The sequence below is a fragment of the Streptopelia decaocto genome (assembly GCF_964273445.1).
Source record: "Streptopelia decaocto genome assembly, chromosome: 1".
NCBI lineage: Eukaryota > Metazoa > Chordata > Aves > Columbiformes > Columbidae > Streptopelia > Streptopelia decaocto.
Genome location: NC_138663.1, coordinates 44,006,906 through 44,029,995, shown reverse-complemented (window position 1 = coordinate 44,029,995; position 23,090 = coordinate 44,006,906). Strand labels below are relative to the sequence as shown.

Genomic DNA, 23,090 nt, shown 5'->3' with positions numbered 1-23,090 from the left:
TGAAGGAATGAAAACAGCTGAGTAAAAAGACTGGAAGCATCAGCCTCTAGGGTAAGACTAGAAGCTGTGAAAGGACACAAAGATGCACAAGATATTTGGAGTAAAGGCTAAAGTTAAGAAGACAGTTGGACAGAGCAGAAGAGCTGAACTTTCATTGAGTGAGCAGAAACATTTGTTAGACACTCTGCTATAATACGTTTTCCTAAACTGAATCCCATGTAACTGAGCAAATGTCAGCACCACTTTCAGCAAAATAATAATGTGTATGACCGCTGTGCACTGCTACCAAGAATTCCACTAAAGCACATAGAGTTCTGTGTAGCACATCTTGAAGTGCCATCTCTGCTATTGGCCTACATCAGTTTCATCTAGTTGATGGCTTGCAAGCTTGATCAGGCCTAAAAGATGACTTCTTTGCCTATGAATATTCAGGTTCTTAGCCCCATGAGCTGTTACCATTCAGCTGGCCAGCTGTGGTGTAAAAGTTACACAGGCCTAATGTATATGAGTGCTGATACCACAAACATAATGGAATTTCTAATTTATCAGTTTGTTTTTACACAAAAAACGTAATTACATAGATACAATTATGTCAAAATATTATACCAAGACACACTGAAAAGTCAAGAAATAGCACAAATAAGACTTTATGATGGTAATTCAATTCCTGCTTATGTATGCATAATCTCTGATTCAATGATCTATTAACTGCATGAATTTTTTATCTCGATAAACCTGTTGCAGCCTATGTAACCTGCTCTAAAGGTAGGTCATGATTCTGTAGCAACACAACCTGTTGAATGCAAAGTTAAACAGAAAGTGGAATTTATTCTGAATGAACTAGAGGACTGCAAGGGGAAAAAGAATAAATTTGTGTGCAGGGTAGTGCAATGTTGCCCTAGAGATGCAGACTTTTTCCACAACAGAGGTTTTTTTCACAGTATGAAAGTCTCCTAAATCTAACTGTGCAAGAATTATCAGTAAGCATGTAACTTTCAGGGTGCCTCATTCCATATCCTGAGTTTTAACTGCAAAAGCACTATTTGTAGTTGCCCTAGAAGTCAGAGAAAATTGTGCTTTTTTAAGTGTTTTGAACTATGCGTCTAAAATTACCCAATAATGTTGACCTTAATGTCTCAGGGCTTCACATATGCATTTGTAAAATGGAGTAATAATACTGAACAAGGTTGTTTTGAAAATAAATGCATTATGTGTTCAAAACTCTACAGAGAACCATGTGAGGAAAAGAATTCTCTTTATAGAAATATCTGCATAATACACACTAAAAGCATAAGCCCATATTAACAATGAGAATATAAAATACTAAATAGCAACCAAGGGAGCTCCATCCATATTGTACTGCGAAAGGGGAGTGATTTTTTTCTGAAGAATACTATGTGATAACACACAACATTCAAGGGTACATACAACATGCTGTCAATGCAGTTCGCATGCTGCAGTTCATGGGCAGTCTACCTGCAGGCAAACATGGGTTCAGACACATAGAACTGTCTGCAAAAAGCCAGTTTGGATCTAATAGCACTTCTTAGCCAACCACATGCAGTTATAATGCTTCCAAAGCCAGGTAAGACCTGGAAGGATTATAGTCACATTTGCATGCTGCTGAATCTCAGCTAAGTAGTCCTGCTAGACTTAAGCTTGCTCTGTGTACATTTAGGCTGGGTGTCATTCTTCTGCCTATCTGAATCTAAGCAGAGACATACATAGATTATTAGCTGGCTCTGTTGACCCTGACACAGATAATGTCACCCACCAATAATACAGGTGTTACTCCACCATGTTTCCCAGTGCCTCTGGGTCTAAGTGACCCTAAATGGGGTCTCCCCAATTCTGTGCCTCTGTGTCAAGACTTAAGATCTTTCAGGAGAAAAGCCTAGGAAGTGGAATGCAAGAGTACATGACCGTGATATTTCCAAGACAGCTTTTTTTACTCACTACATGAGTTACCCTTTTCACGAGACAATTGCAAACTGACGGTAAAGAACTTCCCTTTCATACCTTCTCTTTATATCTCTTCTAAACAGAATGTGCTCATCCATACTTAGGCTTTAACTAAAAAATCACCTCCCCAGGTTTGTTATAAACTATTGTTCTGCTCAGTATATTAGCCAGTCACTATACTGTCCCCACTCTTTTTGATTTTCTATACAAATCATTACTTTAACTATCCTATTTTCCAAGCTTATTCCAAAGCAGCTCCATTGTAAATCTGAAGCACTTCAGTGTTCAATTCTTTTGTTTACAATACATTAAAAAATAAAGGTATTTCTGAATATGTGATACCCAACCAACACAATCTAGTAATATCACCAAAGCAAATCAAACACATGTAAATCTAAAACTTTTCTCTCTTTACTGCCAATGATCCCTAGACACACTTTTTTTTTTCTTTTCACTTCTAGCTGTCATCTAAATTATCTCTGAAAATATATCACACATTCTCATCTTAAGCTCTTCTCTTAAATGTCTGAAGTATCTCATGTTCCTATCAGATATTTCTCTACAGGATTTTATTCCTTCATGAACTTAAGAATAATCAGTCAAATACTCCAGCGATTCTTTAGGATATTTGCTGTTTTTATTATAGCAAGTCTCAGTTCATAGAGAAGAGCATGCAACCCAAGATTTCCATATTCTAAGTAAAACATGTCTTCTTCTCTATGTCACTCTTTTCCTTTTTAATATTGGATGGGATTATGGGTGACTTGTCCTGTTTTAGTCTAATCATACTTGTCATTGGCTCATCCTCAGGGAGAAACACCATTTTTTTTCCAAATAAAGACATCAACTTATCTCTTTTCAGACTACTTTTTGTCACTATATCCTTCTACCTCACTATTTCCAGCTCAATAGGCAATGTTTCCTGAGTTGTGTTCTTGTACTATTTTGGTTTTGGTGATTCTCTTTATGACTTAAACTGGTAAAGAGAGAGAAAAGGAGGGAGGAAGAGATGTAGATGGAGAGAGTGGGGAAAGAGAAATGAAGGAGAGGAAGAGGTGGAGAGAGAGAGATGAACGGAAAGATAGATTAATGGAGAGAGAGAGTGATGGGGCGAAAGAGGCAGAGAGTGGTAGGGAGGGGGTCTAGGGAGGGGAGCAAGAGAGGTGGACAGAAACAAAGGGAGAGACATGGAGGGAAAAGGAGAGAAAGAGAGATACTTAAGATACCTCTGTGTTCTAAATTCCTGTATTTCATGAACATACTTTTTCCCCAAATAGTTCATCTAGAAGTCATATATGAACAGGAATTACTTCAGCAGATGAAAATTATTGTAAAAACATAACACTTTACATGGATAAGAATAGACTGGTGATACCCAACTGCAAAGGGAACAATTTTAAATCTTGTTCAGTGCCTAAACAAATCAAACCTATGACTATACATGTGTAACTGTATAGTTCTTGCTAAGTCTATAAAAATAGAATCATAATACTTTGAGAAGTTCACAGTACTGTACTTCTTTGAAGTCCAAGCCACAGAGAAAGCTGCAAGTCCTCTTCAAAGAGTGCTAATGTTTCTGAAGCTACCATCGAAGCTCTAACACATTTCTACTCATTCAAAAAAAAGTCATCACACAAAAAAAAATGGAGTTGAGAAGTGCAGTGTAGAAAGGATTCAATACAGCACAAGCAGAACACTGACTTACTTTGCATCATACTGTCTTAACCATCCAACAAAATGTTTTGACCTCCACTTTTGAGGTTTTGATAATTCCACTTTTTCATGTGAAACATAAACTAACATTAATTCTGAAATGCTTTTGGTTTGCTTGTTTCTACTTTTTTAAACTTTTAAAAATCAGAACATGAAATTCAAGATGGCTGGGTTATGATGGGAAAATTAAAGTCCCCCTTTACCGCTATTCTGTTTCCCAAGCAAGTGTCCTGACCAATAATACTTTGAATTTTTGGGTTAATTTTTTTTAAAAACTATTTCAACACGTTTACGTAATTATACATAACCTTTGGACCAGGGAAAATGTGTGTGTTGGCTAAACGAGTTGTTAGAGAACTCTCTTGGGATAATGACAAAACAGAGACTTGAACGCGAGCCTCCACATCAGAGATAAGGGATATGTTTATCAGCTTAACTACTCTTTTGGATTGTCTTACACTTCATGTCATTTCTATGCTGAGAAACTTAGATCACTACAGGTATCATAAAAACTCTTGCAGTTCAAGGGAAAAAGCTGGTGAAAAACAAAAAAACAACAACTACAAACCAAAAAACTTTATCCACTTTAATTTTAGTACCTGTTTCAGTAGGACTAGCTGCCCTCCATGAGTATGTCACACATTCATGCACACCTACAGAAAAAAGACAGCAGGTGGGGGGAAAAGGACATTTCTTCACTATGTTTTCTCCTACTTGCATTATTTTCTGGAGGATGGTGATACCAAGCCTTGTCTAATTAGCATTTAAATAACATCCTTTAACAGAATAAAGTGTGAAGATAAAGTGAACAATTATTTACATTTAAGTTTTTAAGCTGTACTGGAAAATACTCACCTATTGAAAAATTGATAGGCTAGCTCACTATTGATTAACAGGGAAACACAAAACCACAATTTGATAGCATTTCAAATGGAAACGGGAATCTAACGATCAAAGCACTAACAGAATTAGAGATGTGCAATATTTAGCACAAATACTAGCAGTAACACTTAGTTACACAGTATCATTAATATGTTCAGTGTCTAGTTACAGAATACATTGCTATTAGCCAAATTACATTCTCTTCACTTGGATTGTGAATTAATGTTTAGGTGTACAAATCTTCAGCTGTTATGCTAAAGATAAATGATCACAGCTCAAGCTTGAGAATCAATTTTAAGGGATGCATGGCAAACCTCTCTTTGGGTACAGTAATTGCTACTCAGAACATATGCTTACTGACCAAAAAATCTATTCAAAAATCAAACAATCACTTGAATATGACAGAAAAAAAACCCAGACAGTATATTACACATGACCAACTTAAGCACAGCAATGCAATACCAAATTAAGAGACAGATTATGTTTCAAAGTAGAAGTTAAAGTCAGGCCATTATTTCCTTTTCTGACAATTTTAAGGTGGGTCACAAAACACTAATCTTAGTCCAATATGTTTGTTTATAGGTTTTTCAACATTTTCAAATCTAGCTAAAAACTCGTTGCATTATGCCCATCAAAACCAAACTGAAAACACATTTAGAAAGAAAATAATTCTTCCTAAATTAACCAGGAGTGTTTTAAATACCAACTTTAAATGAAAAACAAATACAAAACAAAAACAAAAACAAATATTTTAATCATTTGTATTATTGTCAAGTTCTGTATGTTTAGAAAGAGGTTGGAGAAAGAGATTTGTCATCAAAACTATATCTGCCTGTGATGTTCTGAATGTTAGGCCATGTGACTAAAATGGCATACAATTAGAAGAACACATGAAGCAGTGCTGACACAGACAGGACAGCCCCCTTCACTGCTCTGATAAATCTGTACTCATTTAAAATAGTTCCTGGCAACTCCCTATGTGAGTGTCAATCCAACTGCTTCGAAAGGCAGCATCTGCCTTTTAGTTACAATGAAAATAAAGCAATTCCTTGCAGAGTTTCATATGCTTTACAAGAGGCTCATCTAATGCCCAATAAGTGTGGCAGTGCAATAGAAATGGATCTTGTATATAGATTGCTTTCTATGGAGCTGAGAAAGGAAATCCCCAAAGACCCAAAAATAACTGAAGATACTTTTCAGGAATATAATGAATTGTCACTTTTACCAAAAGGTTCATTCTTCTCAGGAAGATCTCAGTCGTATTCCAGACTCTTCCAAGAATCCCAGAAGACTGCAACAATGCATGCTGCATGACAGTTGCTGAAAATACTGACAATGACACAGCAGCTCACAAATCAAGTGAAACTTGCATAGGAGTGTGTACTGTGAGCTGACCTTCTGGAAAAATTGTTCTTATTTCCTCTTCAGTGTTTATTGGGATCTTATCCAAAAATGGTGACAACTTGTGTCATTGAAGTAAGTCATATTTTCAAAGGAGATTTAGGTAATTAGCTACTATGAATACTAGCCAAAGTAGCATACTTCCTTCCAAAGATGTCTAGACAATCTGTCTCCATCCTTCAAAGAGTAAACCTGAAGACTGCTGTCTCATTCTCTCAGGAGTTTTTTTTTTTTTAACCCAAGAACACATTTAAACAGAAATACCACAAAGGGACTCAGCTCCTTTCTTTCGAATTTTTTTCAGAGCTGGTGGTTTTGGCATTTTCCCAAGTACCTAGGCAGATCCATTCACATGTGCTACAGCTCTGTTGGGCAAAGCTCAGACAACATCCAAACACTTGCATATGTTTTCTTGTCACTCTCCAAACAAATTTATTTGCCACTTCTTAGTTTTCATCAGTCCTTGAGGAAGATTCTAAAAGTGGACCTCTACCCCTCTATCCAGAAGTTATCATGGCCCACTTTCGAAATCAACCCTGTATCTCTGATCTTATCACTTTTGCCCAGCACTGTGTCTGTTCTTTCAAGCTTCGCAACGAATTCTGCCTTGATTATGTTCAATTTTTCCATGTCATTTTCAAACCTAGTACCTTCAGCATTCTCCAAAAGCATTAACTTACATCTTCAATATTTTTCATACTGGACTCCCTGGCCTTGGCGTATCTGCAGCAAGGTCCTCTTTTTCAAGGTTGGCATAAGGAACTTCAGGATTCTTCACTTCCTAACTTTTTTCCCCTTTTCAAGCTAGATGTCCGAGTAGGAGAAAGGAAGGGGAGAAAAATAGTTAAACTGGGAAAAGGAGGGATGAGGAGGACAAAAAATTCTATGAAAACAATCTTTAGTTACTGAGGGAATGGAAAGAAAGCTCTTTTTGTCTCTTACAACTATCATCATTAGCTGATTCATTCCCTGGAGGTTGCCTGCTGAAGTAGGCAGCCTAACAAAGAGGATGTTCCTTTGGCTGTTTAAAATACAGACATTTATTAGCAACCTCACTTGCTTTTTACAAAACTTATTTCCTGAGTCTGTGCCCTGTTGCAACCAGGTGAGCTTTAAAGCAACAGGAGAAGAAGCAAATGTTGCAACAGTTCATTTTGTGGAAAAAACTATTTACGGATTGGAAACACATCACGAGATTTCTGTTGCTGTTACTCTTTTTCTGACATTTGTACCTGTGTAACTCTTACACAGTTTTGGAACCCTTAAATGATTCCTGTGGAAATGATACTTTGTTGTTACTGCTGCTAAGGGTATAGATCTCCAAGCCCTTATATACACTCAAGCTCAATCAAAAGAGTGAAGAGTCCATATGATTCAAGTCAACTTCAAGTATGTTTTGAAAACTGACAACAAAAAGCCTGTTTTTCCATTATACAACCCTCACCAACAGAAAAATTAAGGGTTTGAGTATTTATCGTAAAAACAGTCACATCAAACAGGCTCAAATTTCTTTAGCCATGAGTATCTAATACTTTGTGAGAAACAGTATGAAAAATTCAACCAAACAAAACTTACTCCTAAACACTAACTGAAGAAGTCACTGGTCTAGTTTGAATAAGTGAGAAACACAAGCCAAAGATTCTTCTGATTGTATGAGACACATTGACCAAGGGAAAATACAGGATGAAAAAAAAAAGTTCTTATTTCAGCATAGCTGAATCTTTTTTTCACAAGTTAACACCTTGGAAGTATTTCTGAAATCTATCAATTTTGTCTGTGTTGTTGCTGAGAGCCCTTTAATTATATAAATTTCCGTATCTTTCCTTTCACCAAAAATTTATTTGTTTTAAACTATTATCTTTATTTTAAAGATATATATATATATATATATATTTTTTTTTTTTTCCAAAAAGAATAAAAGCTTGCAATATTTTCAAATCTAGTGCAATATACTTACATCTTCAAATTAAGATTTTGGCACCCTGCACACTTGGTGTGACAAAGCAAACATCACCAAGTAAACTACTATTCTTTAGGAGCAACTCATTAAATAGTGGCTTCTTAGATGTAGAAGCAGCTGTAAAATACACATCCAGATCACTTGACAAAACATCTGGAATTTTAACCCTATGAAACATTTGCCACTTTAATCCTTTAAATGAAGAAACCAGTAAGGTGGGTGCTTTTTAAGTATTAATACATGCTTCCATGTCTTCAAATAAGTTTGTCTTTCGAGCAGTGTATTTTTTTAAATAATAGACATATGTGATCTAGATCATCATGAGTGGTGAGTAAAGGAACCCCATTCCGTGAGATTCCAGATGTCACTGCATTTCTCATTACTTCACCTCATCTGACTCAATAGTCCACCTCTGAACCCAGCTGATGCCTAAGCCTGAACCTGCTCCCCAAGATCAGTTTCCTGGGATTTAGAAGAGATCAAACAATGGCATCATACTGAGTAGCTCTCATTATTTCACACTGATTTTCTGCAAAATCTGCATGTGGATCCAAACCCTCTTTCTTGGTTGTATTTCTGATAATCTTCACCATAACTCACAAAGTGCACAAAACTGGTGTCACAATAATAACACAATCAAGTACTAATATTTTTAGACTCTTATAGGCAGCTCCAAATCAATCACAGATATTATTCAGATGGAGAATGGGTAGAAATGGGTGTGCCCTCAAACACTGGCATTATGTTAAAATTCTTGGGTCTGCAATGTATCACAAACTTTTCATTTTTCCGTTCTTTTATTTATTCTTGCCTGAATGACAGAGACATGGATGTTGAATGCTGAAGCTTCTCTCCTTTCTGGTTAAGCAGTATGAACCAACATGATAAGAACCAGTGAGCATGACTGGCTTCATCTACTGTAAAGCTTACTCCTGAAGTAATTAGTTAACTCTGATTCACCAGCTTAAGTAGGGAAATAACACACATCCCATTTAGGCCTCAAACTACCTTTCTAAGGCATGACATATAAGAAGAAACATTCCACCACTGGGGAATGACCTTGCTCTGTCCTCGATAACTGTTTCCCACAAAAGAAGATAGCAAAGTCACATCCTTCCCCAACACACAGCTGCTTTATTTCCATCTTCACAAATTACTTCCAACAATTAAAGTTTGATTTTCCTTGGGTCACTTTTGCTGTTTCACATAATATAATGGGGATCTTGTTCAAATGCATATGATTACTTGCCAGAAAGAAAGAAAGATCCTCCAGCACATCTAATTCCATGTCATTTTTCTAAGTTATTATGCACATATCAGCAGTTGTATTTTTTGTAAATTAATAGAGGCACTTCCAATTTTATTATGCTCTGTTCACCAACACACAGGTAGTCTGTATAAAAACATACAGAGAAAGCTGCATTAAAAAAGTGAGGTTGGAAAGACAAGGATTAAAGTGTTGGTGCTAAGTTAGCCTGCTTACGCAAATGTATTAGCCTTAATAACTACATGGATTCCATGTTATTTTTCCCTGTGCAATGAATGCTGATCTTGGAACAGTTGAAGGCCTATCCCCTATAATGGGGATGACTAAATAAGAAGTCTTTTCTTTTTTAAAATCAAAGGTATTAAAAGGTATGTTGGTATTTACTAAATCAATTAAACAAGTTAAGAACAGGAATAGCAGTTTAATACTGCACCACAGAACTGGATTCTCCCCATGTCTACTCCAGAAACAAATCTCTGAACATCTGAACAGATTTTTATAGATTTGAGCATATAAAATGCTACTTAATTTATAGAGAATGTTCTTCACATCATACTTCATTAAGATGTGAAACCCTTGCTGTGAGATGCTATGAATGCTAAAAATTTGCATTGCTTCAAAGACCAGTTGAACAAATGCATGGAAGAAAAACTCACTGGAGCTATTAAATACAAAGACAATACATCTGTCTCAGAAAGCTGCTGTAAATTGTTGGAAGCTGTGAGACTACACTGGGGGAAGTATTATTTTGCTTGCTTTGCTACTATATTCTTCTATGACCAGACTCTTAACTCCCAGTCACTCACTGCTGGAGAATAGTGCTTGGCTAGACAGACCTTCATTCTGACCAAGAAGAGCCATTCCTATGGTTTTCACTAACTATACCAATACCGTGAAAAATGAGCTCCTTGTAGTCACCAGTTAGAAGCACCAAGTCAGTGGATACTCCTCACCATAATCTAACTGTGCTTCAGCTAACATTCGTGAACTGCAGACATTACATCCTTACTCAGTCACAGATAATACAGTGACAAATACCACTGAAAAGCCCAGGACAAAAATTAATCATTCTTTTTCTAGAGAAGAGTTTGAATTGTGTGCAGTAAATAAGGCTCGGGGCTAAACGTTGAATAGTAAGGATAAAAAATATTGAATAACTGCTTATTCAATGAGCACTGTCTATCCTGGGCCGCAACTGAGTTAAGGACCTCATGAAAGAAAAGACTACAGGACTGTGTCATTAAAAAATAATGCCTGCATTCAGGGGGCTAAATAAGAACTGCACTGGGAACCTTATTTTTACCATTAATAAAAAAGCAAACTAACACTCCTGAAACTTCACCATGTGGTGTCATCTTGATGAAAAACAGATGATTTAGGATCTCTATATCCATCACAACAATCTCTTCCACTTAAACTAATGGAATGACTGATGGCACTTTATTAACCACTGTCTCTTTTAGCACTGAAAGAAAATTAGACAATTTGCAAACGTATTTCACAAATATTTGTTATAGCAAGGAAATATGAAAACATCAGGCTTTGAATGAAAACTATATTTCTGTGCACTTCCATTCTCTCTTTACTCTGCTGAATGTAATTCCTTTCTCTGTGTTCCTTGGATCTTGTCTCCTAAACTTCCATCTTCTGCTCCCCACCAGTTCTAACTATGGTCAGTCAGTCTTAGTTCTCATACCCATTTTTGTTACCAACCATTTATAGCATTCCAGCCTTTTCAAATTATTATATACAACCTACTTGCCAAAACACTCCAAATACCCCTATTCAGATCTCTCCCTTCACCTGTCTTCTAGCCACAATTCCTGACCCAGAACACATGCCTCTTTCTTTATTTTAGAAGCTTCATTTTCTGCTTATGTCATGACTCCTGTCCTTCTGAAATCAAGACTCACACAGTCTACAGGAAAGCAAACATAGAGGGAATAGATTTAACTATTGTGACAGGCAAACAACAGATTTGTAACACATACGTAAACTATATATTAATACCATATGCTTTATTCTACATTTGGAATATTTGGTTCTCTGAAATGTAACTTGTGCACATTATGTGAGAAGATCCCTGGCAGATCATTAGACTACTTGGTTATGCAAGATACTGCTCTGCAATAAATGTGCACAAAACAGGAAGCAGAGTGATTGCAAATTACTTATGAGCATAATCTGACAAATTAGCTATACAGATGACAAGGAGGATATGGAAGTGGATAAATAATTACTCAAGAAATTTGAAAACTAAAAATAAGAATAAATTAGGTTTTTTAGGAAACCATACCAATGACTTGAGATTCTGGGGTCAAACTGCTAATATTAATGTGTTGGGGGTTTTAATCTGCAAAAATAACCTATACACACAGATTCACTATACATGTCTAGTGGCATCTAAAAATAGAAAACAATGACCCTGGCAAGTCAGCAACTAAACATGGAAGATATTAAACTCACAGTTAACTCTCAGAACTACCAGTAACAAACCCACTAGGAAGTTACTACACAAAGGTTTGAAATTCAGGCAATATGCAGAGGGAAAATACCTGTTCCAGAAGGTATTTCCAATTCTAATTTATAAAACTCTTATTTTTTTTAATCTTCTCTAAAAGCCATCTATTTCCTGGACAATTCTCATATTGTGACAACACAAACACTTTAAAACTTAAACTATTTCAGCACTTGTCTGGGATATGAAGAGTTGGGATAAAAATTCACACAACAATCACACTGTCCTTATAGGAGAAAGTTACTAATGTGTAAACTCAAAGACTAAATGTGATGTTGATGTTTTTGTAATGACTAATGTGACAGAAAAACAAGAAAAATATAAAAAAATTGTCTAACTCCAGCATAAGAGCCTGTAGTGTTGCCAGCATTATTCACTCCCAGCTGCAGGGTTTCACAGTGGCTTTGGCTGAATTTCAGGAGGCTCTAATCAGCCCATTTCTCCAGCCTGTCCAGATCCCTCCTAATAGCAATTCTTCATATTAATTGTTTCTCCCCAATTTGATATCATCTACAAACCTGCTATACTTGATATGCTGCAATCAATACTGGCCCTCGAATCCTGGGGAAACCCTCTAGTAGACAACAACAGTGGGAGTTTGTACTGTTGATCACAACCCTCAGAGCCATGCAGTCCAGCCAAGTTTCCACCCATCTCACCATCCTCTTATTCAGTCCACAGCTCACCATTTTGACTGAAAGAGTCTGCACTAAAGTAAATAGCATTCACGGTTCTCCCCTTGTCCACAGAGGCAGTTATCTCATTGTAGAAAGCAAGTAAGGCTGGTCAAGCATGATTTGAGCTTTGTAAATCCATGCTGGTTGTTTTAAATCACATTCTTGTTCTTTGTGTGCCTAGAAATTACTTCCATGAGGATATGGTCTGTAACTTTTCCTGGGATCTAGGTTAGACTGACCAGCCTGATGAACCCGGAACCTTCCTCTCGCCCTTTCTGAAGATGGGTGTGACATTTTCCTTTTCATCAGAAATGTCCCACGTTTGACATGAAATTCCAAAGAATACAGTGGCCTCTCAGTAACATTGGTCATAGAATCACAGAATCATTTTGGTTGGAAGAGACCCTCAAGATCATCAAGTCCAACCATAACCTAACTCTGGCACTAAACCATGTCCCTAAGAACCTTATCTACACGTCTTCTACACATCTTATAAACACCTCCAAGGATGGTGACTCAACCACCTCCCTGGGCAGCCTGTTCCAGCGCTTCACAACTCTTTCAGTGAAGAAATCTTTCCTAATATCCAATCTGAACCTCCCCTGGTGCAACTTGAGGCCATTTCCTCTCCTCCTATTGCCTGGGAGAAGAGGCCAACACCTTCCATACTACAACCTCTGTTCAGATAGTTTTAGAGAGTGATAAGGTCTCCCCTCAGCCTCCTTTTCTCCAGGCTAAACAGCCCCAGCATCCTCAGCTGCTCCTCATAAGACTTGTTCTCTAGAGCCCTCATCAACTTCATTGCCCTTCTCTGAACTCTCTCCAGCACCTCAATGTCTTTCTTGTAGTGAGAGGCCCAAAACTGAACACAGGATTCAAAGTGCATCCTCACCAGTGGCAAGTACAGAGAGACAATCCCTTCCCCAGTCCTGCTGGCCACCCTATTCTTGGTGCATGCCAGGATGCTGATGGCCTTCTTGGCCACCTGGAAACACTGCTGGCTCATGTTCAGCCAGCTGTTGATCAATGCGCCCAGATCTTTTTCAGCCAGGCAGCTTCACAGTCACTCTTCCCCAAGCCTGTAGCACTGCATGGGGTTGTTGTGACCCAAGTGCAGGACCTGGCACTTGGTCTTGTTGAACTTCAAACAATTGGCCTCAGCCCAATAATCCAGCCAGCCCAGATCCTTCTGTATGGCCTCCCTATACTCCAGCAGATCAAAATTCCCATCCAACTTGGTGTCATCTGCCAACTTATTAAGGGTGCACTGAATCCCTTTGTCCAGATCATCGATAAAGAGATTAAACAGAACTGGCCCCAATACTGAGCCCTGGGGAACACCACTCATGACCAGCTGCCAACTGGTTTTTACTCCATTCACCACAACTCTTTGGGTCCAGCCCTCCAGCCAGTTCTTTACCCAGCAAAGAGTAAGCCCGTCCAAGCCATGAGCAGACAGTTTCTCCAGAAGGCTGTGGCAAACAGTGTCAAAGGCTTTACTGAAGGCTAAATACACAACATCCACAGCTTCTCCCTAATCCACTAAGCGGCTCATCTTGTCATGAAAGGATAGATCAGGTTGGTCAAGCAGGACCTGTCTTTCATAAACCCATCCTGACTGGGCCTGATCACCTGGTTATCTTGTATGTGCTGCCTGATGGCACTCGGGATGATCTGTTCCATGACCTTCTCCAGCACCGATGTCAGACTGACAGGCCTGTAATTCCCTGGATGCTTCTTCCAGCCCTTCTTGTAGACGGGCATCACATTTGCCAACTTCCAGTCAACTGGGACCTACTCAGCTATCTGTGACTGCTGATAAATAATTGAAAGTGGCTTGGTGAGCACCTCCGCCAGCTCCCTCAGTAGGATTGGATGGATCCCACCTGGCCCCATAGACTTGTGTGTGTCTAAGTGGTGTAGCAGGTCCCTAACCATTTCCCCTTGGATTATTTGGGCTTCAGTATGTTCCCTGTTCCTGTCTTCCAGCTTAGGGGACTACATACCCTTGAATTTAAGTGTTCTTCTGATCTGTCTCTACTGTATGTAATGTTTCATTGCCACACAAATTTTGCTAGTAGGCTCAGGAACCTGGGAAGTCAAACTTTACCACGAAAAAAAACAAAGCAGAATAGGCAATGAGTTTGCCTTTTCAATGTGTTTTGTCACTAGATCTGCTTCACTGAGCAGTGAGTCCACATTTTCTTTTGCTGTCAACATATTTACTTTTTCCCTTCCCATCCCTCACTAGTTTCAACTCCAGCTAAGGTTTTTCTAATTCCATTCTTGCACACTTACACTTGGTGCATTTGTAAAGAACCACATGTGACACAACATCATGCATTTCATATATTTTTCATGTATCTCTAACTTCAACCATCCAGGATTGTGCCTCTTGACCAGGTAATCTATTGATTATCTGGTCACTTCCTAATGCCTACTACTTCTGAATTCATCCAAATCAGCTATAAAACAGAAGAAGAGAAATTCTACATAAATTTTCTTTCAACCTAGCTATTTAAGTGGTCATTTATATATCTATTCTAAATATACTTTCAATTAGAATCATTTTCCTGTTCTTCACTGAAATATTCTTACCTACAAAAATATTTAAATTAGGGATGTGGTTCAGTTTGAAATAAAATAATTCCATATCTACTTTGTGGTGAGCTGAATCACTCTGTATGCTCCGTAACTGTACTGACTACATCTCTATCGGCTACAACGGGAACTTAGACGCCTAGCACAGACTGCAACACCTACAGAAACATAGCTATCATTGGGTATTTTTAACTGGAACCAAATTGCACTCAAGATGTCATTTTTAGCATTTCTTCTTTCTTTAGAAAGTGTATGTGCAATAAATAGGAAAGAGTGTAAAATGATTTTAATAAAAGCACAACCTCATGGAATTAAATCTCACCAAACCTTTCTTATACTAGATACCTGTACATTATTAGAAATTCATAGATGTTAAATTGGGTGCAGAAGAGTTGTTATATCACTTCTTAAATGCAAAATGAACGTACTGAAAATACTGTGATCAGGAAAAAGTAATTAAAAAGTAATAAAAGTCTTAACAAAAAGGCTATAAAGTTCAAACAAAATGTATTCCCTATTTCCCAAAAGGTTCCATGTACATGAAAATGTATCAGTAGGCAGGAATTAACACTGCTTATTATGCCTTACACATTTAACATTAAAAATTGTCAAAATATTTTACTCTGAAGTAATAAAAAGGCTTAGGATGTGTACTCTGATTGGAAGCGGCCAGCAGAAAAGTTCCATGGCAGAAGGGAATGCCAGCTGTGGGACTCTTGTATATGTCACCTTCCCAGAGAGGAGGCTAAGCTTTCTGAAGGAAAGGGAGTGTAACTGCACTCTATGCTGTATTGTCCCTTAGGGATTATATACCAATAGCACAAATTAAAGCAGTTTATAGGATGCTTCAACTAATGCCTATGTCAAGCCAATAAAAAAATGTCTTAGAGCTACAAGCAGTTCCTTAATAATTCATCCATGAATACCCATACAAACTGAAACTGAGGCAAGTAAAGAGATCTACCTGTAAATTTTTAGAAACGTGAATACAATGCAGTGACTGTGAAAATGCTTGTCTTAAAAGCATCTGTGTTTGCTCATCATAACATTTCCAACCTTGACAAGTCACAAGATAGCAGACCTTTCAGATTACATCATTCTTCATTTTATTTCATTTATTTCCCCTCTCAGTGCTGCTATAACACTACCACTTAAAAGCAGAAATGTCATATATCAATTTTTTAAATGTATAAAGCAGCATTAATTCTATTGAATTACCAAACTACTAGAACTGTCAATATCAGACAAGGGAAAACAAGATGGTGATCAAAATGTATTTATATGGTCCTCTGCAGAGTTAGGCACTAGCCATCTAGTGGCTTAGAATTCAAGAATTCTAAAATAATTATTTGAAGTTACAGACACTTTCTGGGGTTTTTCCTTACTTTCTCCTTAATACGTTTGTAAAATACCTCTTATTAGTCTTCCTGACTCCACCATAAACTCCATCAGTCCTACCAGCACTGCTAAGCCCCGTATCTATGATCCTATCTATGGACAGATAATATGACCTCGGTAATTTTTACACTAGATTTTACATTTGGTCTAACATTCTAGAAAATTATTAAGCCGTGCATTTGAACAACACTCAGAAAAAAAGATCTGGAGCAAGGAGAAGTGAGAAGTTTATCCACACAGATTAACTACAGAGCTGTGAATCCAGGATCATGCTGAGCTCCCAGGAAAGATTTGTTACACAAACTTTGTGAATTGCCTTGTCTTTAACAGTGAGATTTCTACCAGATGTCCTGGATACTGTCCATATTGCTACCTTTACATATATGTGTATACATATGTGTACATATATATATGTACACATATGTATACACATATATAACTTCGCAAGTTTCAAATTTGCAAAGAATCTAAGGAATTCCATAGATAAAATTTTGTTTAAACTTTGATTGAAAGCATTTATCAGAAATAAAACTAAAAATAAGTCAAAGAGAGGGAGAAAATAACAGAACAAAGGTTAAGTTTTAAGAGAGGCTCAAACATTTCAAAGGCCAAACATGCAGATCAGCTATTGCCAGTACTGAACAGGATAAACTAAGTGTTGCAGTGATCAATAATTTGCATTTCATATTGAAAGATAAAAGGAATAAAAATTAAATATGTCCCCAAAAGACAGACTTTTCCTGCTCTAACAGGATAAAGAATGTAATTGAGGAACCTGGGAGTACAGGTCTCTGCTTGGGACATCAGTATAAAAACCTCTATGCATTAATTAAAAGTAGTGTAACTAAGATAAGCGTAGACCAATGGGATGCCCCACTGACTTATATGTAACAAATACTTGCCATTTTATTATCTGCACTGGTTATCTCAAATAAATATCTTCTAACATAGAAACAAGTGACCTCAGAAGTACATCAGCCCAGAACCCTGCTACTGCAAGCCTCATATAATACAATCTCTTTACAAAATCAACCTAGGAAAGTTTCTTTTACTTTAAACAATGCTATTTGTAATGAAAAACAAAATTAGTGCCTTTATTTTTGTTAATACAGTGATCCATTTGTTATTTAAATTATAATCTGAAAACAATTTTGTGAAAATTTTAACTAAAGCTTCGTAAAGTATTTCAATATTTTAAATCCTTTCTGCTCTACAAGTCATATCTATGTGTGATCTCATTTTGCACGGGAAGCTGAATGAATCACAGGGCTCTGCACAAGGATAGAAGTAGATTTCTGTTCTCAGCACTGAGGCCATCAGGCTAAATTGTGGCTTTGCTGTGAGCAAGACACTGCTCAGAGAAACAGATGAGGAAACAGATTGCAACTCCCAGACTGACAATCTGCTTGCTGGGTTTCTTATACTTTAGAGGAGAAATATCTTGGGCCAGGCCTATACATAGTGTAGCTGCAGTAAGTAAGGAAAGCAACGATGGAGCCATTCCTTGCCACAGTCTGCCAAGTGTAGAAGAAGAAAAAGCCAACGCCATGCAGGCTGCTCCACCCTGCCATGTTGTGTAATAGCAGCAGCCAACAAAGAGTCAGAAGGGGCCAACTCACCCTTCCCTACTACCCTGTGCCAGTTCATATTAATTCAGATTCTATCCCATAGTCCTGCTAGAAATCCAAAGTTCTTTTAGCACGTGAAATTTAAAAAGACTAAAAACCAGCATTTAATAAAAAAATGTCCATTTTTCACTAGGTTGTAAATACTTGTAGGGCAAAAGGCACGTCCGTGTGCATGTGGCAAAATGATATAAGGTCTCTAAGATACACAAAAACCTTCAAAGTTATTTTTCCTGAAACACTTCAAAAGAAATGAAGCCTGTTTCTATCCAATAATAAAAAATTGGTTGGTCAATAAAAATGTCTTCTGTATATGCAGATAATCAAATTGAGAAAATTAAAAATACTGGTTTTGTTAGAAACACTTTACTCTTTTTATGTGATAAATCACTTAATGTACATTTAAGGATATGGGATACAGGAATTGAAGTATACATTTTGTTAAGGGGACTGTGGGATTTCACTCTCAAGTTTTTCAATTTATACTGGAATAATATAAAAGCCAGTAAAAGAATTTAAAAATCTGCAAATTGTATTTACAATCTATTACACACCTAAAAAACATATTTGGTTTTTAACATGAAACATAGTTAATATACTAATGTGTGACAATTCCAGGAAATGGAATCCCAGAGGAAACAGAGACAAGAACCTTCCCTTATGGTTCAGTCTTCTAAACTCCGAATGTTTTCTGAGGAGTCACAAAATATCCTTGTTTCATAGCAAAAGAACATATCCCAGCCCTGTTCTGCTGGTTTGGGTTGAAGACTGTAGCCTACAAACACATGTAACACAGCTTTAGAAAACCTAGTATATCCCACCTGGAATTTAGATGTATCTCCACAGGGCATGGTTCTTCATTAAAGTCCATCAGGCCATGCAGATACCTCAGAAACTCATGGGCATCTAAAATGCCATTAAATAGCCAGGTTTAAGCAACTAAATTAGTCTATGCCACATGTTTACTGAGGATTATACATGTAGAATCATGGAATCATTTAGGTGGGAAAACACCTGTAAGATGAAGTCCAACTCTTAACCTAGCACTGCCAAGTCCTCCACTAAACCATGTCCCTAAATGCCATGTCTACATGTGTTCTGAATACTTCCAGGGATGGTAATTCAACCACTTCCCTGGGCAGCCTGTTCCAGTGCTTGATAAATTTTCCCTAATACCAAATATGAACCTCCCCTGGACAACTTGAGGCTGTTTCCTCTCCTCCTATCACTTGCTACTGGGCAAAGTGACCAATACTCACCTCACTACAACCTCCTTTCAAGTAGTTGTAGAGAGCGATAAGGTCTCCCTTCAGCCTCCTTTTCTCCAGAATAAACAGCCCCAGTTCCCTCAGACACTCCTTGTAGGACCTGTTCTCTAGATCCTTCACCAGCTTCATTGCCCTTCTCTGAACTCTCTCCAGCTTTTCAATGTCTTTCTTGTAGTGAGGGGCCCAAAACTGAGCACATTACTCTAGGTGTGGCCTTGCTCTAGTATGTTGCAATGCCTTATGCTAACTTTTACATCTGAGGTATTCACCCTCAGTATGTTTACCCACAATCTTCATATCCCAGAGCAAAGTATGGAGATAGAAGTAGGAAGCATGAACTGACCCAGAGCCTTTCAATACTTCTCCTGAACTGAAACAAGTTCTTCAGTCCACACAGTCAAACATCACTGATTTGTTGTCATTGCTTTAGATAAATCAATTTGGGCACAAGGTCTTACATAGTATCTATTACAGATATCTGGGTGCATATGACCTCTTAATTAAGCATATATCATTTTTTTCTGCACTTTACACATACTCTGCTTTAAGCACGTGTTTAAATCCTCACATAATTCATTCATATATTTATATGTGTGCTTAAATAGTCTTCTGGAACAGTGTTGTTTTCCTGAACTGTTGTCATAATTTAATACAATGACTTACAAGTTAGAAGCCAGCCCTTTAAAAATCAGACAATTTACCCTGCAATTAACATCAATGAACAGGTTCAGCTATAAAACAATCACACAAAATCTTGCCATTTCTTCCCCCAAGTACCATATATACAGTAAAAAAAAAAAAAAAAAAAAAGGTTATAAAAATGTAAATAGATCAGAGCCCAGATAGTTTGTTCCTTCGGTCAGATAACAATCAATGCGTATTTGTCAATTCATGAATATTAAATTTCATTCACAAGGTAAATAATTACTGCAAAGCAAATTCCCACAAAAAAAGGCATCAAGCCATGGAATGTTCAGCCACATAGACCTGAGCTATCTCTAGTACTTAGAAGAAATCCAAAGGGAAAGTGTACTGCTACTTAGACCAACATATGAAGCACAGTATTAGTGCATTTGCATGCTGAAAGACTCGGACATTTCCAACCTAATGGTAGGAATAGCATTGCCAAAAGGAAAAAGTGACATGGACCTTTCTCACCACAATGGGACAGGTGTAGTTCTGGGGCACCATTTTTGGAACTAATGAAAAATTATGATCAATGAAACACCAGGAGTTACTGTCAAACACATCTCCTAAATATTCTATTAAAATAAGAAAAATATGTCTCTATATTTTATCTAATGCTTTCTCTTTATTAGAACTTTCAAAGGCAGTTTTTAGTCTACTAAACTGTATGCAAAAATACTAGTATAGTTCTACTAGTAAGCTACTTCAATGGGTTTTCTATTAAAAAAATGTTCAGATGCCCCTAACCTCAAATTCAAACTTTTATACCATACAATTATGGCTTTCCACAACTTTGCTATTTTCAGTAAGCATTGATTTCCTAAACAGGATTGAGATGTTAATATGACTCCCTTTCAGTACGTCCTTTTGTTTGCATGCGTTCTGTACCAAGATACATCCAAACTTAATCTTGCATGTCATTCTGGACTTAATGCATAATTACTGGCATCAGTTAGATCACGTAACTTCTCGGAAAAAAAAAAAAAGTTAAAATACCTAGCACACATAATTCTTTCTTGAAAACACTTTCTATAATGCATAGTAGTTTCTACATTGAACATTCCTGGTAAAGTCAACGAAATTACTAAGATTCCCTCTAAGAAGCATTACATTCAATAGTGTGTTACATTGTGAATGTTTATGCATCAATCCATTACTGAATCATTTTTAAATGTATTCAAATAACTTATTTAAAATTAGAAATATTTTAAGAGCTGTATGCTAAATCTTTATTTTTAATTTTTGAAGTTACACTTACAGAAGCCATAGACATTCTTTATAACATTAATAAGAAATATCATAAATAAAACAGTACATGTTTTACTTTACTTCTTTTTAAGCTAAGTGTACTTCCAAAGGTTTACAACCTAAAATACTTAAATTCTGAGTAACAAACAATGACTGTCATGGTCCATCTGTATATACAAAACACATACTTAAAGTGTTCTGTATACACAAAATAAAACACCAAAACACTGCTGTTTAATAGAAAAGAAAAACACAAGTAAATACACTCCCTCTGGGTATATAGAACTTACGATACACAACATGAAAGTAACAATGCAAAATACAGCACAGGCACCAGCCCTGAATAAAGTGACTACACAAATCATGCAGTAGGACTGGAATATAAATGGCCAGTCATTGCACTGAAGTGAACTTCTGTACTTGCAAAAAATGGGTATCACGTTTTAAGAACACTCATATGTTAAATTCAACCAATTATCTGGCATACTCCTTGCTAAGCAGGCTATTCCAGTACAGCACAAAAAGCAATCACACAGAGTGTTTTGATTTTGGTCAAAGGACTAGTAGTGAAACGATAATACAATAACTAATTGAACTGGGGCACAATAGAACTTGGGTAAACTATGAATATCTGAACTGTTGTTGTTTACAGCACTAAAACCAGCTTTAAAAATTAAAATAGCAAGATTTCATAACAGAGTTTAAACAGGTATCATTTGGACAGTTACATTAAATTTCCTCTGATAGGGAACACTGAAATATTGACAAGGAGCTACTGGCAGCAGAATCACAAATATATTCTCAGTTGAGCAACTTCCATTCATCTAGGCCTTTTTGTTCTTTCCAGGAGAATAAAAAGCAAACAAAACGAACAACAATTTATTCAAGGTCTAGGTCAACAGTGTTTCAGTTCACTTGTTTTCTTTTGCTATACCTAGTGTAACACTGAACACTAGCATTGCACTGTGTGCTGCAGACCCTCTCTTGTTTGGATACTGTCAAATGTCATAAATGCTTGTGACAATGTCCCTACTTAGGATCATGATGAAAATAGCAACAGAGCCATGCTGTATATTGCCTGAGATACAACTAATGACTAAAGTTGAGTCCTTTCACCCAACATGGCAAGTAACCCAGTTTCACTCCAGTAATCCAGGTACCTTGAAAGCCATGCTGCTATTACCTAACCTGCTCCCTAAGTTTCACACGTCCACTGCCTCAATGATTTCTCACACACACAAAATAAAATAAAAAATTGCTTCTTTGTTTTGTAGGCTCATTTTGCCTAATTTCTTCTGCAAGTGAAGCTAGCAACTATGAGTGAGGGCATGGGTTGAAGCTATGGCTTTTTACACAGAATTCCACAATGCAATGCCTCGTCTGTGATTAACGCTTCCATTCATGATTAAGAGTAGTAATTTGAAGATGAAATATCAAAGGAAGGGTGAGTAATTAGTATATTGTGCATATTAGCCCAGACAGAAAAATATAAGTTCTGCACCACAGCTAGTAACGGAATGAACAAGTACCTTACTGACGCATTGAAGGCAAGAAATTCAGTAGCACTATATTAATAAAATGACTGCCTGTGACTTTAAACACAGGCACTCTTCTACTTGGCTAGAGAGTGAACGATTTATTGTTACTATGAAAGATGCAGCAATGGAAATGTAGATGAAGGCGACGATGATGATGAGAGGGAAGAAGAGGTCAATACCCCCAGCATCTGATGGGGGACGGTGTCCCTACCTCAGCAAGCTGGATAAGGGAATAGCTCCAGATCCACTGCCCAGGATCCCTCCTTTCCTCCCAGAGAGGAGTTTCTCCACCAGAGCCACATTCCCAGTGCGAGCAGCTTCCAGCAGCTCCTGGTCCTTGCCCAT

At 37.3% G+C, this 23,090-nt stretch overlaps 1 protein-coding gene across 4 annotated transcripts in view; it reads right to left on the bottom strand.

Annotated features, from left to right (window-relative positions):
• The window catches only part of ANKS1B (ankyrin repeat and sterile alpha motif domain containing 1B), a gene marked incomplete at both ends in the record, with an annotated part of 433,162 nt that extends 410,072 nt beyond the window's left edge, over positions 1–23,090 (bottom strand). For all 4 annotated transcript variants that reach the window (XM_082076086.1, XM_082076094.1, XM_082076095.1 and 1 more), the window contains one exon: positions 22,957–23,090. In XM_082076086.1, the coding sequence (XP_081932212.1) occupies positions 22,957–23,090 (134 nt within the window). The remainder of the gene's footprint in view (positions 1–22,956) is intronic.